Below are 17,193 nucleotides of genomic sequence, written 5' to 3'. Positions count from 1 at the left end.
CCCTCATAAAGTACGTTACTGCATTTTGCACTGTGACAGGGAAGTACAACAGACATTGTAATGTTTGACAAAATATGAAATTGGCTAAAAAGCTACATACTGGCAGCTGACCATACTGGGATAACCCATATATTTTCATATGGGTGCCCTTAATCTCTGTGGTCGACGGCAATGTGCAAGATTGCACAATTCTCGGGACTGGGAAATATGCCTTTTCATCAATTTTGTGCAATCTTGGGGTTAGTATACATAATTAGCAGGTGGTGTGCAGCCCCCTGCAAAACAGATTTTTTTTTTGTTGTAAAAGTTTGCACACACAAAGGTTGTTTCACAGAGTGTGTGTAGCAAGCGGCACGTTGATATTATAAGCTAGACACACTTGGAAAGTAGAGGTTTTTGTGTTTAAGTTACTTAAAGTAAAACACACACATATATACATATACACGTGTGTGTGTACACACCCACACACACACACACACACACACATATATATATATATATATATATATATATACATACATACACACACACACACACACACATACACAGGTGCAAACAGTGAGAACACACACAAGTCTGTCTGTATGTATGTAGCAGCTTCAAAAACTGTGTCAGCTCTATTCACCCTCTTTTATGGTATAGCAACATATAATACTCATAAGTAGCAACTACAGACATCAGTGATCAAGGCCAGTAGCCTAAGAGGTCAGGTAATACCTAAAAGTTATGACAAATATCAAGAAAGAAGATATTTAATATCAACCTAGCCCTGTAATAACAATAATAATAATAATAATGTACACATATTAGGTGAATTTGCAATTTCCTTGATAAATGCCAGAGACTTACTTGAGATTGGTAGACATGTACAACAGGCTGATTAGGGGGAAAATGCTGTGGGCTGAAGGTAACATAATGAGGTGAATAAGCAGGTGATGCAGCTACAAGAGGATGTCCTGCTGCTGATGTTGGATGCATTATTGGGCCCTGAGAATGATGCTGGTCTGGTCGTTGCTGTGGCATATTTGGTACTGAAAAAAAACATATATTATCAATAAATGAAGAAAAGAAGACTCAAAACCGTATGAAAAACAGATATTCAGGTATGTGTATATTATGAACATGAAAGTAATCTCACCTGCACAAGAAGCCATATGGTGTTAATATTGTTATCACAGCAAGACTTAAAAAATGACTATGGGTTATTTTTTTCTATTCCCTAGCCAGGAAGAACATCTGCAGATGGTTGGTGTCTTTTCTTCTCCCTACTCCCCTCTTCCTTCTAGACTGGAGTTGCCAACTTGGGGCACATCTGGCACAGCATTCATATATTTTTGTGGAGACAGTAAAGGAGAATGAGGTATGCTGACTCTGTGTCACCCACGCCTAAATGCAATTATTTTTATATGCACTACACATCCCCAAGGGGAAGGATGTACAATGACATAAGCGCGTAACCATGGGCACTCCCACCAATGATGCTCTGACATCTGCCCTCCCCCATCTGAATGTATGACTACACACAAACACACACGTACGTGTGATACTAATGCTGCTCTCCAGCCTTTGCAATACAGCAGCACTTTGCTGCAAACAACCGCACCTTCCCTCCTAAGGCAAGACAATAGGCCATTGGCTGCTCAAACCTACCCCCCCCGCCAAGGCCTCCAGCTTCCCAGGTCGCCAACGACATTGAAGTTGGAAGCCCTCCCCTACACAAATGTGCTGGGTTATGGTCTTCAGTGTATAAATCAGACGTAGTTAAAATATTTTCTTCAGCTACCTATTTTGCAAAAATATAGAAAGAAAGAAAGAAAAAAGCCACTGTACTGTACAAAAAGGTATCCCAACAACGCCTTTGAAATATCACTCTTATCTGGAGTTAGTCAAGTCCAAGGGAGTGGACTCTTAAGACAACTACCAAAAGCAGAAAAACATCAAAAAATGTAGTAAAAATATATATACAGTAAAACAAGGCCAATCCACACGATCAACAGGCAGTGCTCAAAGCAACAAAGACAGGTATTTTAATGCTGTTTCAATTAAACTGGGCTTGTTTTGAATTAAATAATAATCTTTTAATTAAAATTCATCAGAAGGCAAATCCAAATTATCAGCTTCTAGACTTCTGACCAAGAGTGAATGAAAATATAAAGTACATTTCCATGGAAAAGAATACGAGTACTAATAATACAAAACAGTTTCTCTTGCTGTGCTCTGCAATCAGCGTCAAGTTGTAAAACAGATTAAATCTAGGGGTAATCTGTCCCCCACAAACATTTCTAACAGATGTCTTTTATGTGATGAATTCTTAAGTACCAAGTAAAAAAAAAAAATTAAGATTGCAGCACAGACAGAATTTACAGTACTCTCAGCTGAATAGAAAATATTTCCTTCTTTGGTTTTTAAGATTTCTACATGAAATTACACAGAACATATAAATTAAATGCCAGAAAAATATGTGCTGCTAGTTAAGTAACATAAAGAAACCCCATCATCTTTAGAGATAAAATGCTGTCAAGTGGCTTAACAATTAGCACAGATGGAAAGAAATTAATCTGGGAAACTGCCTGCCATTTACTTTAGTGGATGCAAGCCCAATGGTTAAATGCTCTCAGTACAGGACCAGTGTAGATAGGCAGAGTGCCTGAACTGCAAGTTGGAATGCAGAGGTTCTTCACCAGGAAAATCCAGGGTATTAACACACTGTCCTACACAGATCGCTTTAAGACCCTATCTCTACACTCAGCCTCCTAAAGGTTAGTGATAAAGCAATCTATGCCTGGCATACAAGGAATCCTCATATCCAACCCTGAAGGACCTTTTGCACATCTGAAAAACGAACTGCACTGGAAATACTAGATCAAATAATTTAAACTTTCCTTTTCCCTATACCATAAACAGAAGATGCTGGTGAAACAGATGGATCTCAAAGGATCCCTGTGCTATGAAATATGCTCCTAATCCATGTGAAGTGGGGTTCATCCCTGATCCTATTCAAAAGTAACCCTGACCATTGGATAGGAAATCATAAATTCACCCCTAGTCTAGCTCCCAAGTCTCTTAAGAACAGAGGCAGACAGTTAAGTAAAATATTTCTTAATTAACATACACTCACATAAAAAGCCATTAGCTATCTCCAAACAAACATACACCTTCTAACAGACACCCAAGATACGTTGGGGCACAACTGGGTTGAGTTGTACAGCTAGGCTTATAAAGGCCTTGGTGGTCAATAGCCTAGTGTACACCTATGAACCTATGGAAATTTTGCAGATAGATTAGGTAATCGAGATTAAGCTAAGGCACTACTGAAAAAAAAAAAAATCAACCCAAGTGTGTGTAATAGTTTATCAATATATAACCCTTAGCTTCAATGTTAAGGACAAGGGAACATTAGAGTGTGGGGCAAAGAAATGAATGATCAAGGATGGCAAAAAGATGGCCAGCTCCGTGAAACATAAGAATGAAGCCCCGACTATGAGTCAGATGACCCGAGTTTATTTAGCAGACCCATTCCCTGAGGAGTCAGTTGGGCAAGAGGGATAGCATTTTGTTGGACTGACTACTACAAAGGGAGAAATGGGGATTTCTGTCTAGGGCTACTACCCATAATGGAGAGCTCCAGCTCAACTGCAAGTATGAAGAATGCACCAGCCAATCACTAGTGGGCAAAGATCCACACTAAGATAAATGCATGTTGGGTATGGGTAGGACTATGACTAGGGTATGTCAAAATATTTGAACTACCCATGGATGATGGCCTGCCTTAGCTCAACTCTCACCACCCACACACATATTTATTAATACGGCTTCAGCAGCCATCCAGTGTGGGAGGAAATGAGTGAGCAGCAACTGAATGTAATGGATATAGCAGGGAAGGCCAAAATAAATCTCTCTTGTATTTTTGCACAGTCAAGATTAAATCCTTTGTCAAAAGTACCCGAGGAAACCACAGACACTGAAGGCTGAGGAGCTTCAGAAGTGGAAATCAATCTGTAACACTAGATAAAGACTGTAGATAATTTTCTGTGCTTCATATGCTTACAACTGCAATCTTTCACCAATACCTGATAAATACAGTAGACTTGAAATCTCATTTTTTTTTCATGTTAGCAACATTAAATCGTTTACAAATATAACACTCTAGAACATCAGAATCTTCCTCAGGAGAAAACGGACACTGCAGGTTAAAATCTAGGGATAATCCGTCCCTCAAAAGCATTTCTTAAGACATCTTTTTTGTGATGAATTCCTAAGGTGATCCAGTATCCGTCTGCCTGGGATGACATGATTGACAGACCACGATGCTTTGCCAGAGATGGCCTGCACCTGTCACCTTTGGGATTCCGGATAGTGGCTAAGGTTCTTCCCACCCCTATAGTGCCTTTTTTAGGCAAGGTTCAAATGACAAATTCACCACTGTAACAGGTACAAGCAAGCAAAACCTGAGGGTAATGCTACTCAATGCTAGAAGTCTAAACCTCAAAATGCATTCACTCGAGGCACTCCTTAAAATGGAGAACATCGACATCTGTGCAGTGACAGAGACCTGGCTCAAGGCTCCAGAGAGCACCCCTGCATTACCAGGCTACAATTTATACCACACCTTTTGGCTGCCTAACCTGGACTGAAACACTAAAGGTGGAGGTGTGTCCATATTCATTAAGGATATTCACACCTCCAGGCTAGCTGCTCAGCATAATGCATCCGAGATTATCTTAGTGCAACTAACTCTGGGTAAGATCGCAATCCAAATTGTAACTTACTACAGATCCCTCACCATGCCCCTGGATTCCCACTCCTCATTTCTTGATACACTGGAAAATATGAGGGTACAACCCAACACCCTAATAATGGGCGATTTCAACTACTCCACCATTAAGTGGGAAAACTACTCATGTACCAGCTCTTTTGCTCAACGTTTTCTGGAATTCATAAATTCCAATGCCCTGGATCAACTTATCCACATCCCACCCAGGGGCCGCAATATCCTAGACCTAGTCATTACCAGCATGGGGGACCGGTGTTCCACACCAGAGGTCAATTCCTCGTTGGTCAGATCCGACCACAAGCTAATCAGCCTGGACATCCACATCCCGCCCCCACCCACCACTAGGGAAACCACCGTAAAAAAATTCTCCAAAGCCAACTTCATGCTTAAGACAGAAGTGGCAAACTTCACAACACCCATGCAGACGGACAACAGAGGTACGACTGCTGAATCCTATACAAATGCACTTTATAAGCACTTACACGAGTGCATGGATCGTGCTACCCCTAACAGAACCAAGATGCTATCTTCCAAAAAAACAAAGCCAATTGGGTGGTCCCCTGCCATAAACAAACTCTATAACAGAAGAAAGAAACTGTTGCAAAAAAGAGTAAAATCCTATGACTGGAAGAACTCCCTGGTCAGCCTCAGTAAGTAGCTGAGCTCCCTCATAAAATCCTCCAAAGCTAGTTATGAAAACAAAATTGCCACTGATTCTAAAAACACCCACAAAGCATTCTATAGCTATGTCAAGCATCTCAATGGCAACACTCAGATCTGCTCTGAGTTACAGCACAATGGCACTAAATATACAGAACCAACTGATATTGCCAACATCCTGACAGATAGGTTCAGTGCTAACTTTCTCCCCACCCCTCACCCCCTAAACGGCCCATCTCTATACCGGAAGAATGCAAAGTTCCTGTAACCACAGCTGCACAGGTAAAAACCACACTCTCCAAAGCCAAGAACACAGCATCCATGGGACCTGACAACATCCCAGGCTGCGTTCTACATGAACTACAGAATGAACTGGCACCCCAACTAAGCACCATGTTCAATCACAGCCTCACCTCAGGCTTTGTGCCCACTGAATGGCGCACAGCAATGGTTATCTCACTCCACAAAGGGAGAGCCACCACAGACCCTGGGAACTACCGCCCCATTAGCCTAACGAGCCTGGTCTGCAAGGCCATGGAACGTATCATCATGGAACTTATAAACAAAGACATTAATAATCTCCAAACTCTGGACCCACCCAGTTTGGGTTTGTAAAAGGCTGATCATGTCTCCTAAACCTGACTGACTTCTTTGAAGCAGTCACCAAAGCTGTAGTTGAGGGTAAGGTGGTTCATACAGCCTATCCAGATCTCGCCAAGGCTTTTGACACCATCCCCCACTCTGGAATTATAGATAAACTCACTAAACTAGGTATAAATCCCTATGTCACAAGATGGGTTGTCAACTGGCTCACTTACAGAACCCACACTGTGAAAGTAGCAGACTCCAAATCCGACTTCAGACCAGTGACAAGTTCAGTCCTGGGTCCTCTCCTGTTTGGTATCTACTTTTCTGAAGTACAGGCTAACATAGAAGGTCTTTGGCTAACTAAGTTCGTGGATGACTGCAAACTAGGAGCCTAACTGATACTCCTAACGATGTGGACATCCTATAAAAGGGCCTCACTGAGACAGACACCTGGTGTCAAAGCCATGGCCTCAAGCTCAATGCCAAAAAGTGCACCGTCATCCCCTTTGGTAAAAACTCTGTACTCTTGAACGACCACATAGGTGGCAGTCTACTTAACACCAAAAGTGTGATAAGAGACCTTGGGACACAGATGGACAGTAGGCTCTCCTTTGATAATCACATCACCACAGGAGTCAGGAAATCCTTCTACATGGCACACCTCATCCAGGAAAAAAAGAGGTAATTGTTCCCCTCTACTCATCACTCATTAGACCCATTATAGAGTACAATGCCTTTTTTGGTATGTACCTCACAAGACATCTACAACAACTAGAAAGGCTGCAGAAATACCTCACAAAGAGGATTACAAGCCTCAAACAGATGCCCTACGCAGACTGTCTCAAAAAACTCCAGCTTTACTCTGTCGCACATCACCTACTCAGAGGCAATCTCTGCCTAACATACAAAGCTATGTCAAACCCAGAGCTGTTTTACATGCTCCGCTTAAAGAAACCCCAATCCCTCCGAGCTACACGCTCTAGGGACCTAAACCTTGTCACCACAATAAACAGAACATGCTGGAGGGATAGATTCCTGTACCAGAGACTTCCCATACTCTGGAACAAACTACCTATCTATATCAAACAAAGCTCCTCATTAGCACTCTTCAAGAAAAATCTTGATGATTGGATGAGAAATAGGAAATTCACCCTGGAGATCACCTCTGTGGCTCTGCTCGACAGGGGCACAGGAAAATAATTTTCTTGGTTGGCGAAAGCCTTTTTGGCTAGGCTTGTATAGGCCCTAGGGCCGATAGCCTAGTACCTACATATGAACCTATTATCAGTTAAAAACTAATAAATTAAGACTGCTGGACAAATAAAATTCACAGTATACACATCTGAACAAAAATATTCTCTCTCCTTGGTTTTTAAGACTTATACATGAAATAACACCATAAATAAATAAATGCCTGAAAATTTGTACTGTTAAGTAACATGAAGAAATCCCTTCATTTTTAGAGGTGAAATGGCTGTCAAGTGGCTTAACAGTTAAGACAGATGGAGAGAAAACAATCTGGGAAACTGCCTGCTATTTATTTTAGTAGATGCTCTCAGCACAGGACCAGTGTAGATTGGGAGAGTGCCTTCAATGCAAGTAAACAAAACATATTTGGAGAATATGGCCAAAACTCTTCAAGGTCCTTACTTGGGCTAACATTTGCTGGTATATCTGTGTGCAGCCTGACAAGCAGCGTCCTATACCAATATAATTAGCAATTAAAAGACACACAACCAATGTCATAGATTCCTTTACTCATAAAATATGTATTTTGTCAAGCAGCATATATTATGGTACACTGACTATGTCAAATCAACCTTAAATGTATACTAAGCATGTCATGCACTATTTACATCAAAATAATACTATGGACATACTCTTAAAATGTTTAAACTAAATGCAGCTTGTCAGTAAAATGATAAACTCTCAAACAGCCCATAGATCTATGTGGTTGCTTCAATGGTCTTCTGTACCTGGACTTGCAATGGAAATCTGAGCTTCCTTTTGGGACTGTTCTTTCTGCACAACTTTACATGCACAGACTCTCATAGGTTCATAGGTTTATACTAGGCTATCTGCCCTAAGGCATTTATAAGCCTAGCCCAAATTTTTGTGGCTTACGCCACCCCTTATATGAAAAAATACTGTGCCCATTAGTTTGTTGTGCCTCTGTCCAGCAGTGACACAGAGATGATTCCCGGGGTAAACCTACAATCTCCCATCCACAGGTCTAGATTTCTCTTGAACAGAGTCAGCGAGGTGCTCTGCCTCACATGGACCGGGATTTTATTCCACAGCATAGGGAGTCTCTGAGTGATAAATCTATCCCTCCAGCACGTCCTATTTATATCCGTGCTAAGGTTTAAGTTGCTTGCTCTAGTGGTTTTGGTGGATTTGGATATTTTGAGGTGGAGCATGTCCATTAATTCGGGTTGGACATGGCCTTGTATGTCAGGCACATGTCACCTCTGAGCAGACGGTATGCGACTGAATAGAGCTGGAGTTTCTTCAATCTGGCAGCATATGACAGATTTTGGAGTTCCTTTATCCTTTTGGTGAGGAACTTTTGGGGTCTCTCCAATTGCTGCAGATGTCGGGTGAGATACATCCCGAATGGGGCATTGTACTCGATCATTGGTCTGATAAGTGAAGAGTACAGGGGAACAATGACCTCACTAGATCTGGATGTGAATCCCTTCATGATCAGGTGGGCAATGTAGAAGGTCTTTCTAACCACTTTAGCAATGTGAGTGTCAAAAGAAAGGCCACTGTCAACCTGGGTCCCCAGGTCCCTGATAACCTCTTCTGTGCTTAGTGGATTGCCACCTATATGGTAGCTTGGGGTTACCTTGTTTTTCCCGAAGGGTATGACTATACATTTTTGGCGTTTAACTTCAGGCCATGGCTCTGGCACCAGCTATCTGTTTCCGTGAGTCCCTTCTGAAGGATATCCGTGTCCGATGCACTTTCCACTATGGCGCCCAGTTTGCAGTCGTCTGCAAACTTTGTCAGCCAAAGTCCTCCCATGTTGGCCTGTACTTCTGAGAAGTAGATGCCAAACAATAGGGGCCAAGGACCGAGCCCTGTGGGACACCACTTGTGACCGGCTTGGAGTCTGACACAGCGCCAGCAACTCTAACCCTGTGGGTTCTGTCCTTAAGCCAGTTTGCAACCCATCTTGTGACATATGGGTTTACATTTAAGCTGGTAAGTTTTTCTACAATACCCGAGTGGGGTATTGTGTCGAAAGCCTTTGCAAGATCAAGGTAGGCTGTATGGACTGCCTTTCCTCATCAATGGCCTTGGTGACTGTTTCAAGAAGTCGACCAAGTTCAAAAGGCATGATCTTCCCTTGACAAAGCCAAACTGGGTCGGGTCCAATGTCTGCAAGTCCCCTATATCTTTGTTTATGAGCTCCATTATGATCCTCTCCATAGCTTTGCAGACTAGACTTGTTAAGCTTATGGGGCAGTAATTACCAGGGTCCGTAGAGGCGCCGCCTTTGTGGAGTGGGACCACAGTTGCCGTATGCCACTCCTTGGGCACGTATCCTGTGGTAAGGCTGAGATTAAACAGCTGCCTTATGTGCGGGTTTAATTCCTCATTTAGCTCGTGTAGCACACAGCCGGGGACACCATCCGGTCCCATTGATGCTGTGTTTTTAGCTTTAGAGAGAGCAGCTTTCACCTGCGCATTTGAGATGTCCGGGAGGCTACACTCGGCTGGGATAGTTATCTCTCCTTTAGTGGGGGGAGGGGGGTGAAGTTTGCACTGAACCCGTCTGCCAGTATGTTGGCAATGTCTGTGGGTTCAGTGATTTTTGTATCATTTTGGACTAATTCTGAGCATATCTGGGAGTTTCCACCCAGGTTCCTAACATAGCTGAAAAAGGCCTTATGATTGTCCTTTGAATCCATGGCAATTTTCTCTCAAAATTGGCCTTAGTTGATTTTATGAGTGCTCGTATTTTTTTACTAATAATGATCAGGGGTGACTTCCCTTTTATGGATTTTGTTCTATCATGTAATAGCTTTCTCCTCTTATTGTAAAGTTTGTTAATGGCTGGGGTCCACCAGACTGGACGTTTGCCCTTTGTGGAAAGAGTCTTGGTTTTATTTGGGATTGCCTGATCCATGCAGTCCTGGAGGTGTTCATAGAAGGCATTTGTAAGGGCTTCCGCAGCTTGGGTTGTGGTTTCCTCTGGCTCAGGGGCCTTGAAGGATACCACACCAGTCTTGAGTAGTATGAAGTTTGCTTTAGAGAAGTTCTTCACTATGGTCTTTTTTGTTTGGGGTGGGGGCGGGATGTGGATTTCCAGTGAGATTAGTTTATGATCAGATCTCACCAATGAGGGATATACTTCCGGTGTGGAGCATTTTGTCCCCATGTTTGTGACAATGAGATCTAGTATATTTTCTCCTCTCGTGGGAACAGTGACTAGCTGTTCCATGGCATTTGAATTTATGAACTCCAGGAACCGTTGGGCTAGAAAGTTAGGGCTTGAGTAATGTTCCCAGTCTATATTCGGGTAGTTGAAGTCACCCAATATGATGGTGTTTGGAGATACATTTATACCCTCCAGTGTCTTCAGGAAGGCTGTGTGGGTTTCCTGAGTTTGAGAGGGTGGCCTGTAGCATGCTACAATTTGTAGAGCAGTTTTGCCTATGGTTAGTTGCACCTGCCATTCACTTTTTTGGCGCTCTTTGCCTCCTGCTGTCTGCTGATTATAACAGTTATCCAGTGTCTTTGGTTTCTTATGACAGGATTTGTTGTAATATTTCTAGTTGTGCTTCTTTTTGTTATACCAATTTCAATGTTTTACCTTAAACAAATGAATGTGATCATTTGCACTAGTTTCCATTCTCATCAGGAACATCACATGAGCTCAGTCTGCATGCTTTACCAACAGCTTACTTCCATAATGAAATGTCTGCACTCAAAATGAGGCCTGAAAACACAGGAGAAGTGCAAATCTTAAAAACTGCTCTTCTCCTTAACTTACTTACATCAACTCCGAGATCATCATACCTCAGAGAAAAAGGGAATATTTAGAGAAATGGCATCTTGGACTTAGTATGCAAGTCCAAACTTTTGGCAATTCAGTCTCTGCATTTTGGGACTTGCTCTAGTGGGTCCCAACATTTCAATGGTTACCCAACAGCTGCAACTTCAAGCTGAAACTAATATGGCTTCTGATTTTAGTCTCCAGCCTATATAACTGATAGTCTTCTACAGTCTTATCACAGTAGTGATTTTTTTTATTTTTGTATTGATTCTCAGAAATCAGTAATGTAGCTGAAGCAGGTAATTTAGTTTTCAGCTTTCGGACCATTTACAGATTAGCTGGTGAGAAACTGAGTCCCTGCAAAGGTGAATTCCTACACTCCAAGACTACAAGATGATAACCCCAACAGATTTTAACTGCTCCTTCTCATAACATTTTTTATTGTTTGAAAGCTCCCTCCTGCTCAATGGACTGCAGATTACTAGAAGTAATTCATACATCCTCTCATGCATTTGTCTTTCTAGCTCATTGGGGATTTTTTACTGTGTCAGTTTTGAACACAAGACCTACATACAACTTAACTTCTTCCTTAAAAGAAAATTAAGTCTGAATTTCTTTCCTTACTATTATTTTCCTTAGGCCAGACTTATACTGCAACACCCTTCATTAATCGTAATTCAAAGTCACAATCAATACAACTCTGAAATCTTTTTACATGTTCTTCAGTCACTGTGATTGAGGAAGAGGAATACAAATTCACCCTAGAAGAATTAAGTCAGAAGAGCACTGAGGAAAATGAAATAAGGGAAAGCAGCAGGCTCAGATGAGTTCATGGCAGGTATGATCAAGCTGTTGTGTGAGACGGGAGAAATGGATACTGACTGTACTCATTGTAGTATGGAGAAAAAGGAATATCCCAGATGATTGGAGAATAAGTATACTAGTTCAAGTATGCAATAACAAACAGGATTTTCATAACTGTCGGCAGTACAGAGGTAAAAGAACTCTTGCCACACTACATGAAAGTGCTGGAGAGGATGACTGATAAATGTAGACTGTAAGATGGGAGATGAGCAGTTTGGATTAAAATTAGGATGCAGCACAATTAATGAACATAAAACAAAGGCAATATCTGTAAACTATGTACCCACACACAAATTGGTTCAGCAATATATAGGGGACATGATAAAATGAAGTACTTAGTATGGATTAAAACGGATTAAGTTATGGTAGCAAAGGATATGTAGGAAAAGATTCAAAAAAAGATAATACAAAAACTGGAAATTGGAAACTTTGTTTTATGGATATCGATAGCAAGATACAAACAGTGAAAATGCTTTCAGTCCCTTCAGTTTTATACACAGGTCAGGCATATTTTTATCAACCAGAGGAGAAATTATGGACAGCAATTAATGAAATAGATGAAGGATTTTATAGGGAAGGGGAAGAGGGCAAGAATCAAGTGGGATAAGTGACTTGTGCTATAGAACAAGGTGGTTTGGAATTACCTGATCTGAAGAAGTTTTCCACAGTTAAGGCTCTTATACACAGCATAAGCAGAAAGCTATAATTCAATGAGGAAAGTGATAAGCTCACAGAAAAAAGAGAGACTGTGATTTTGGAAGCAGAGCCTAAAGGAGAATAACAATAACCATACAGAATATTTTATTCACAAAGTAGTTGAAACTATTCTAAGAACTAAGCCAACAAGGGAATGGAGAAAGGAGATTCTGCAGTTAGGGATGACTACAATTAGGAGTATAGAAAATAGGCAAGAGGGGGATGGAATTTATAGCAGAAAAATGTCAAAGGAACCAAGGTATTAGGAAAATAGTTACATAGGGAGATGTAATAGAATGGGAAGAGGCCACAAATTCATTTGGACTGCAGGCTAGAGATTGCCTTTCATATCAAGGACTGATATCAGAATATAGGCAAAGAGAAAGAAACAAGGGAATCCTAAACAAAAGACCAACATTGACAAAATTTTAGTAGAATCTAGAAAAGAAGCTGCTGTTAAAAAAATGGATAATTAGGGCATATAAAGTACTGCATGTTAACCACAGGAATCAATCAAAGGAGGTTAGAAAGGATTGGGAAGAGAGGCTGGATAAGCAATTCATAGAGAGACAAGTATGGATCCCAAATGTGCAACAAAGTCTAGAAGATTTAGGGTCTTTGCTTCAAAGTGTCTGTATATGTATTTCTATACCCCAAGCAGACTACAAATAATTTTTCCTCAGGTAGATTGCAAATGTTGGAGGTGTGATGGGGAAGAAAAAGGTAACTGGGAACATTTTTGGGAGTGTAATGAGTTGGCATACTTTAAAAATTCCCTGTAGACTACTCTTTCAGAAATACTGGGTGAGCAAATTGGTGTAACTAAGGATTTTTTTATTTAGCTGTGATACAGAATCAGAATTGCCTAGATATAGTAAGGTCTTGCCGAGTTAAATTCTGGTGGTTGCCAAAAAAGCAATTACTAGAAAATGGAAATCAAAGTCTAAACCTAACATAGTAGAAATACTGAACATAGTAACAGAGACAATTGAGCTGAAGTGGGATTTTTAATAATGGGTAGGAGCAAATTACATACAAAAAATGGGAATTGTGGGAACAATACATGCAGAATAATGTTTTGCAGGAGGAATGAGGTTTAAGGGAAGACAGGAGTTGAATGAGCAATGCAATGTATGACTGCCAATGACTATAGAATATAGAGATGTATAATGCTTGCAACTGAAAATATGTCAATGTGGATTGTTTTCATTTATATAAATGTATGACTGCTTATGTCATAAGTGACAATTCAATAAAGATGTTTCTTATTTATAAAAAAAAAAAAAAAAAAAAAAAAAAAAAAAAAACTGGATGTAGCACAATCTGCAGTGAAGTAGTGGAGAAAAAGTCTGAGATGAGGAAACAGTCCAACTGAGTATTCCTAGAATTGGAGAAAGCATATGACAAGGTTGAAAGAAAGATGAGTTATGCAATTATTCAAAGCCCCATAAACACAGGTAGAATTAGTGTAGGCTATGTACAAGGATCTGATGATGACACGAATATGAAATGTTGGACTTGCACAGGGGGTCCCAGCAAGGGCGCCCGCAGGCAGGTGCAAGGGGGTGCACTTGCACCCCCCTGGATTTGGCTGGCCCGGAGACTTCATTTTCTTTTAATTTAAAAAAAAAATGTTTTTTTTTTCTTTGCGTCAAGTCGCACAGACAGAACAGGTGTTTGCGACATGATTTCGTCTTCTCCGTCTGTGCGACTGTTGGCTTACGTCTTTAGCTTCCGCCTCCACCCCGCGCGCGGAATTTCAAATCCAAAAGATGTTGGGACGAGCGTACAAGTGAGAGGTAAGTGTGTGCATGTGTATTTTTAAGTGTTTGAGAGGTATGTGCAAGTAAGAAATAGGTAGTTAGGGCCGGGGATGTGTGGACAGGGTTGCCAGCTTTTCAAATGTACAAAGTGAGACATTTTTGGTACAGACGTTAGATTTTGCAGGCTGAAACATACCCAGCCACGGCCAGTACGAAGGATAAAACTTCACTTTTTTTCTAAATAAAAGCTTATTTTTGTAGCATTTTATGTTGCTTATTCTGTTTCTTATAATATCTAGGTGTTTCAGATCATACAGAATAACTGTTTTATACAACTTTTACATAAAATATAGGAAATAATTTTGCTCTAAAATCTAAGGACATTTGCCATTTTTACAAATTCTTTGCAGGACACAACTGTCCAAAGAGGGACTGTCCTCAAAGTGGGACAGGTGGCAACCCTAACATACCAGGATATCAATGGCTGTAATAAATGTTTCATGAACCTTACAGCCTTTATTTTTTTTCTTTTTGTGACAAATTAATTTATGAATTTCATGAGTATTTCATCAGCACACTGTGTTTTCTGAATGTTAATGAAGCTCTCATAACAATATTAATAACATGCGATCTGTTAAAAGTATCAGCACTTTTAAAAGATTTTTTTAAAACTGTTTTGTTAGGAGAAACATGCTTCCTGCAATTTGTGACCACTCAAATGTTCATTCTGACATTTAAAAACTTGCAAGCTGTCTGTGACCATTTTACATACTTTAGTGTCTAGCCCCTTAAATACCACTGGACTTACATTTTTTTCCATTAACCTTAGTCATTGTGTTGCCTGTGTCCATCTCTAAATAATTTTATAACTGCATAGTATAAATGTTTTTCATTTACCAAGTGTATCACAAGCATTTCAAGCTGGACTATCTAGTTGCTTTAGATGCCCTTCCAAGGACACGGTCTACAACATCAACTTATATTTTCCCAACTTGTATCCATAGTCAGCAACATTTGATGTAAGGCTTCAGTTTACACCCACAATAGGCCATCTTTGCGAAATGGTTATGGCATCCACAAAGGATACAGATAAAGTTACTGGATCTGCAACATTGCTTTCTCATGCCTGTTGCCACACTGATTATAGTGGGTAGGGTCTATGGCTGTCCATTTATTATGAGGTGTTGTCTTGGATAACCATATGGTAAGTGTATGATAATTTTTCTCTTTGATTAATTCTGAACTTTATTTTACCCTTGTTTTCATGCTCAACTTTTATTTCTAACTGACCCAGACAGTTTCCCAGTCATGTTTTTAAGCTGAATACATGAAAGCTCACTTGCTCTACACATGACTAGGGCTTTATCCAGATTCAGGTCTACCTCTCTCAGTAGTCTGCCCCTGACTTGATCATTACTGCTATCCCATACATCTGTCTGTCCCGTGTGGATGTAAAAATTAGATAGGGGGTTTTGTATGCATTAGGAGTTTGGAAGTGTTCTTCCAAATAAACGCATGTGGGTTTGTGATTTCTATGTAACAGGCAGTGGAATGCTACAAGAAGAGACAGAGGACACAGGTTCGCTACACTGATAGAAATTACATGGTGCAGCTCTGCATGGACATATGGGGCAACTATATGAATACAATATTAGTGAGGTTAAGGAATTACCAGGATTTCATGTCCGGGTGTGGCTTACAGAACCTGTATAATAGGGAGAAGACATTTATGTTACATTTGCAGCATATATAACATATGTGAGTATGTAAGAACAAAATAAGACACACCTGAAATTTCCTAGTGATAATCTACTGATAGAAGTGGGAGCTGAAATGCAACTGTTGCAGGGAAATAAAGACAACCAGACAGTATTACTAAGCACATACTCACCAGTAGGTAATATATACACATACTGGTTTAACTAGGCTGATGTGGAGGTAGCAGTTGTCCTATGCAGGTGTCGAAGGACATAGTATTAATGGAGGGCACCAACAGGAGTTTCAAGACTGACATGTATGAAACAGAAGAAATGTCATACCAGTTACATCCTCCCTGTGTGGTTAGTTCCTCATTGGTTGTAATGCAGATCCTGAAGTAGGAAAACAAACAAAGCACAAATGTGGGTATGCAACACATCCTTTAGAAAAATGCATACTAACACAAATCCTGTTAGTCTAGCAATTTTCTAAGTTCATGAGAGAAATATTTGTAATCTGTCCCTATTTATGTTAAGCTTTGGCCATATTTCTTGCACTAAGAGGTTGTGGTGAGTGTGTGAGTGTGTAATGTCCTAGTTAGAATTATCAGGTGGAATTTATTTTCAAGTGCATTTTTAAGGAATTGTGAGCTTCAAGGGAAGATAAATTTACTGCTGCTCATGCTAAGTCTGCTTAAAATGTGCAACTGTTTAGTTCAGCAAATGGTATCACTATTGTCATATAGAATTTTAAAGCAGTGTTAGTAGCACAGCAGGTAGCATACTTGCATCTTGATGTAGAAGGCTATAGGTTCTACTTCCACAGCATGTAGATTTGTATTTTAAGGAGATGGGGTGCTGCAGTCCTGAGTATGTCCTCCTTTGGAGGAAATACCTAGCAACTATGAACCTGTTTTTCAGCTTGCCACCCATTCCCTATTGCAATATACTAGCTTACCACTTTTGTTTAATGTAGCATGGGCAATTTATTCTTTAGGGGCAGTAGGCACTGAATTGTAGATATATGGGGGGGGGGGGAGACTTAAACCTTGACACTGTTATTAATAGAACGTGCTGGAGGGACAGATTCATCACCCAGAGACTCCCTATGCTGTGGAACAGAATCCCGGTGCATGTGAGGCA

The 17,193-nt window shown here is 40.5% G+C and overlaps 1 protein-coding gene across 1 annotated transcript in view; it reads right to left on the bottom strand.

Annotated features, from left to right (window-relative positions):
• The window catches only part of ATXN2 (ataxin 2), a 2,781,632-nt gene that overhangs the window by 535,491 nt on the left and 2,228,948 nt on the right, over positions 1 to 17,193 (bottom strand). The window contains exon 24 of the mRNA XM_044068622.1: positions 850 to 1,031. Coding sequence (XP_043924557.1) covers positions 850 to 1,031 — 182 coding nt within the window. The remainder of the gene's footprint in view (positions 1 to 849; positions 1,032 to 17,193) is intronic.

The sequence above is a fragment of the Protopterus annectens genome, chromosome 4.part0 (genome assembly GCF_019279795.1).
Source record: "Protopterus annectens isolate FY-2018-M chromosome 4.part0, PAN1.0, whole genome shotgun sequence".
NCBI classification, from domain to species: domain Eukaryota; kingdom Metazoa; phylum Chordata; order Ceratodontiformes; family Protopteridae; genus Protopterus; species Protopterus annectens.
This window is presented reverse-complemented; position numbering and strand designations above follow the sequence as displayed.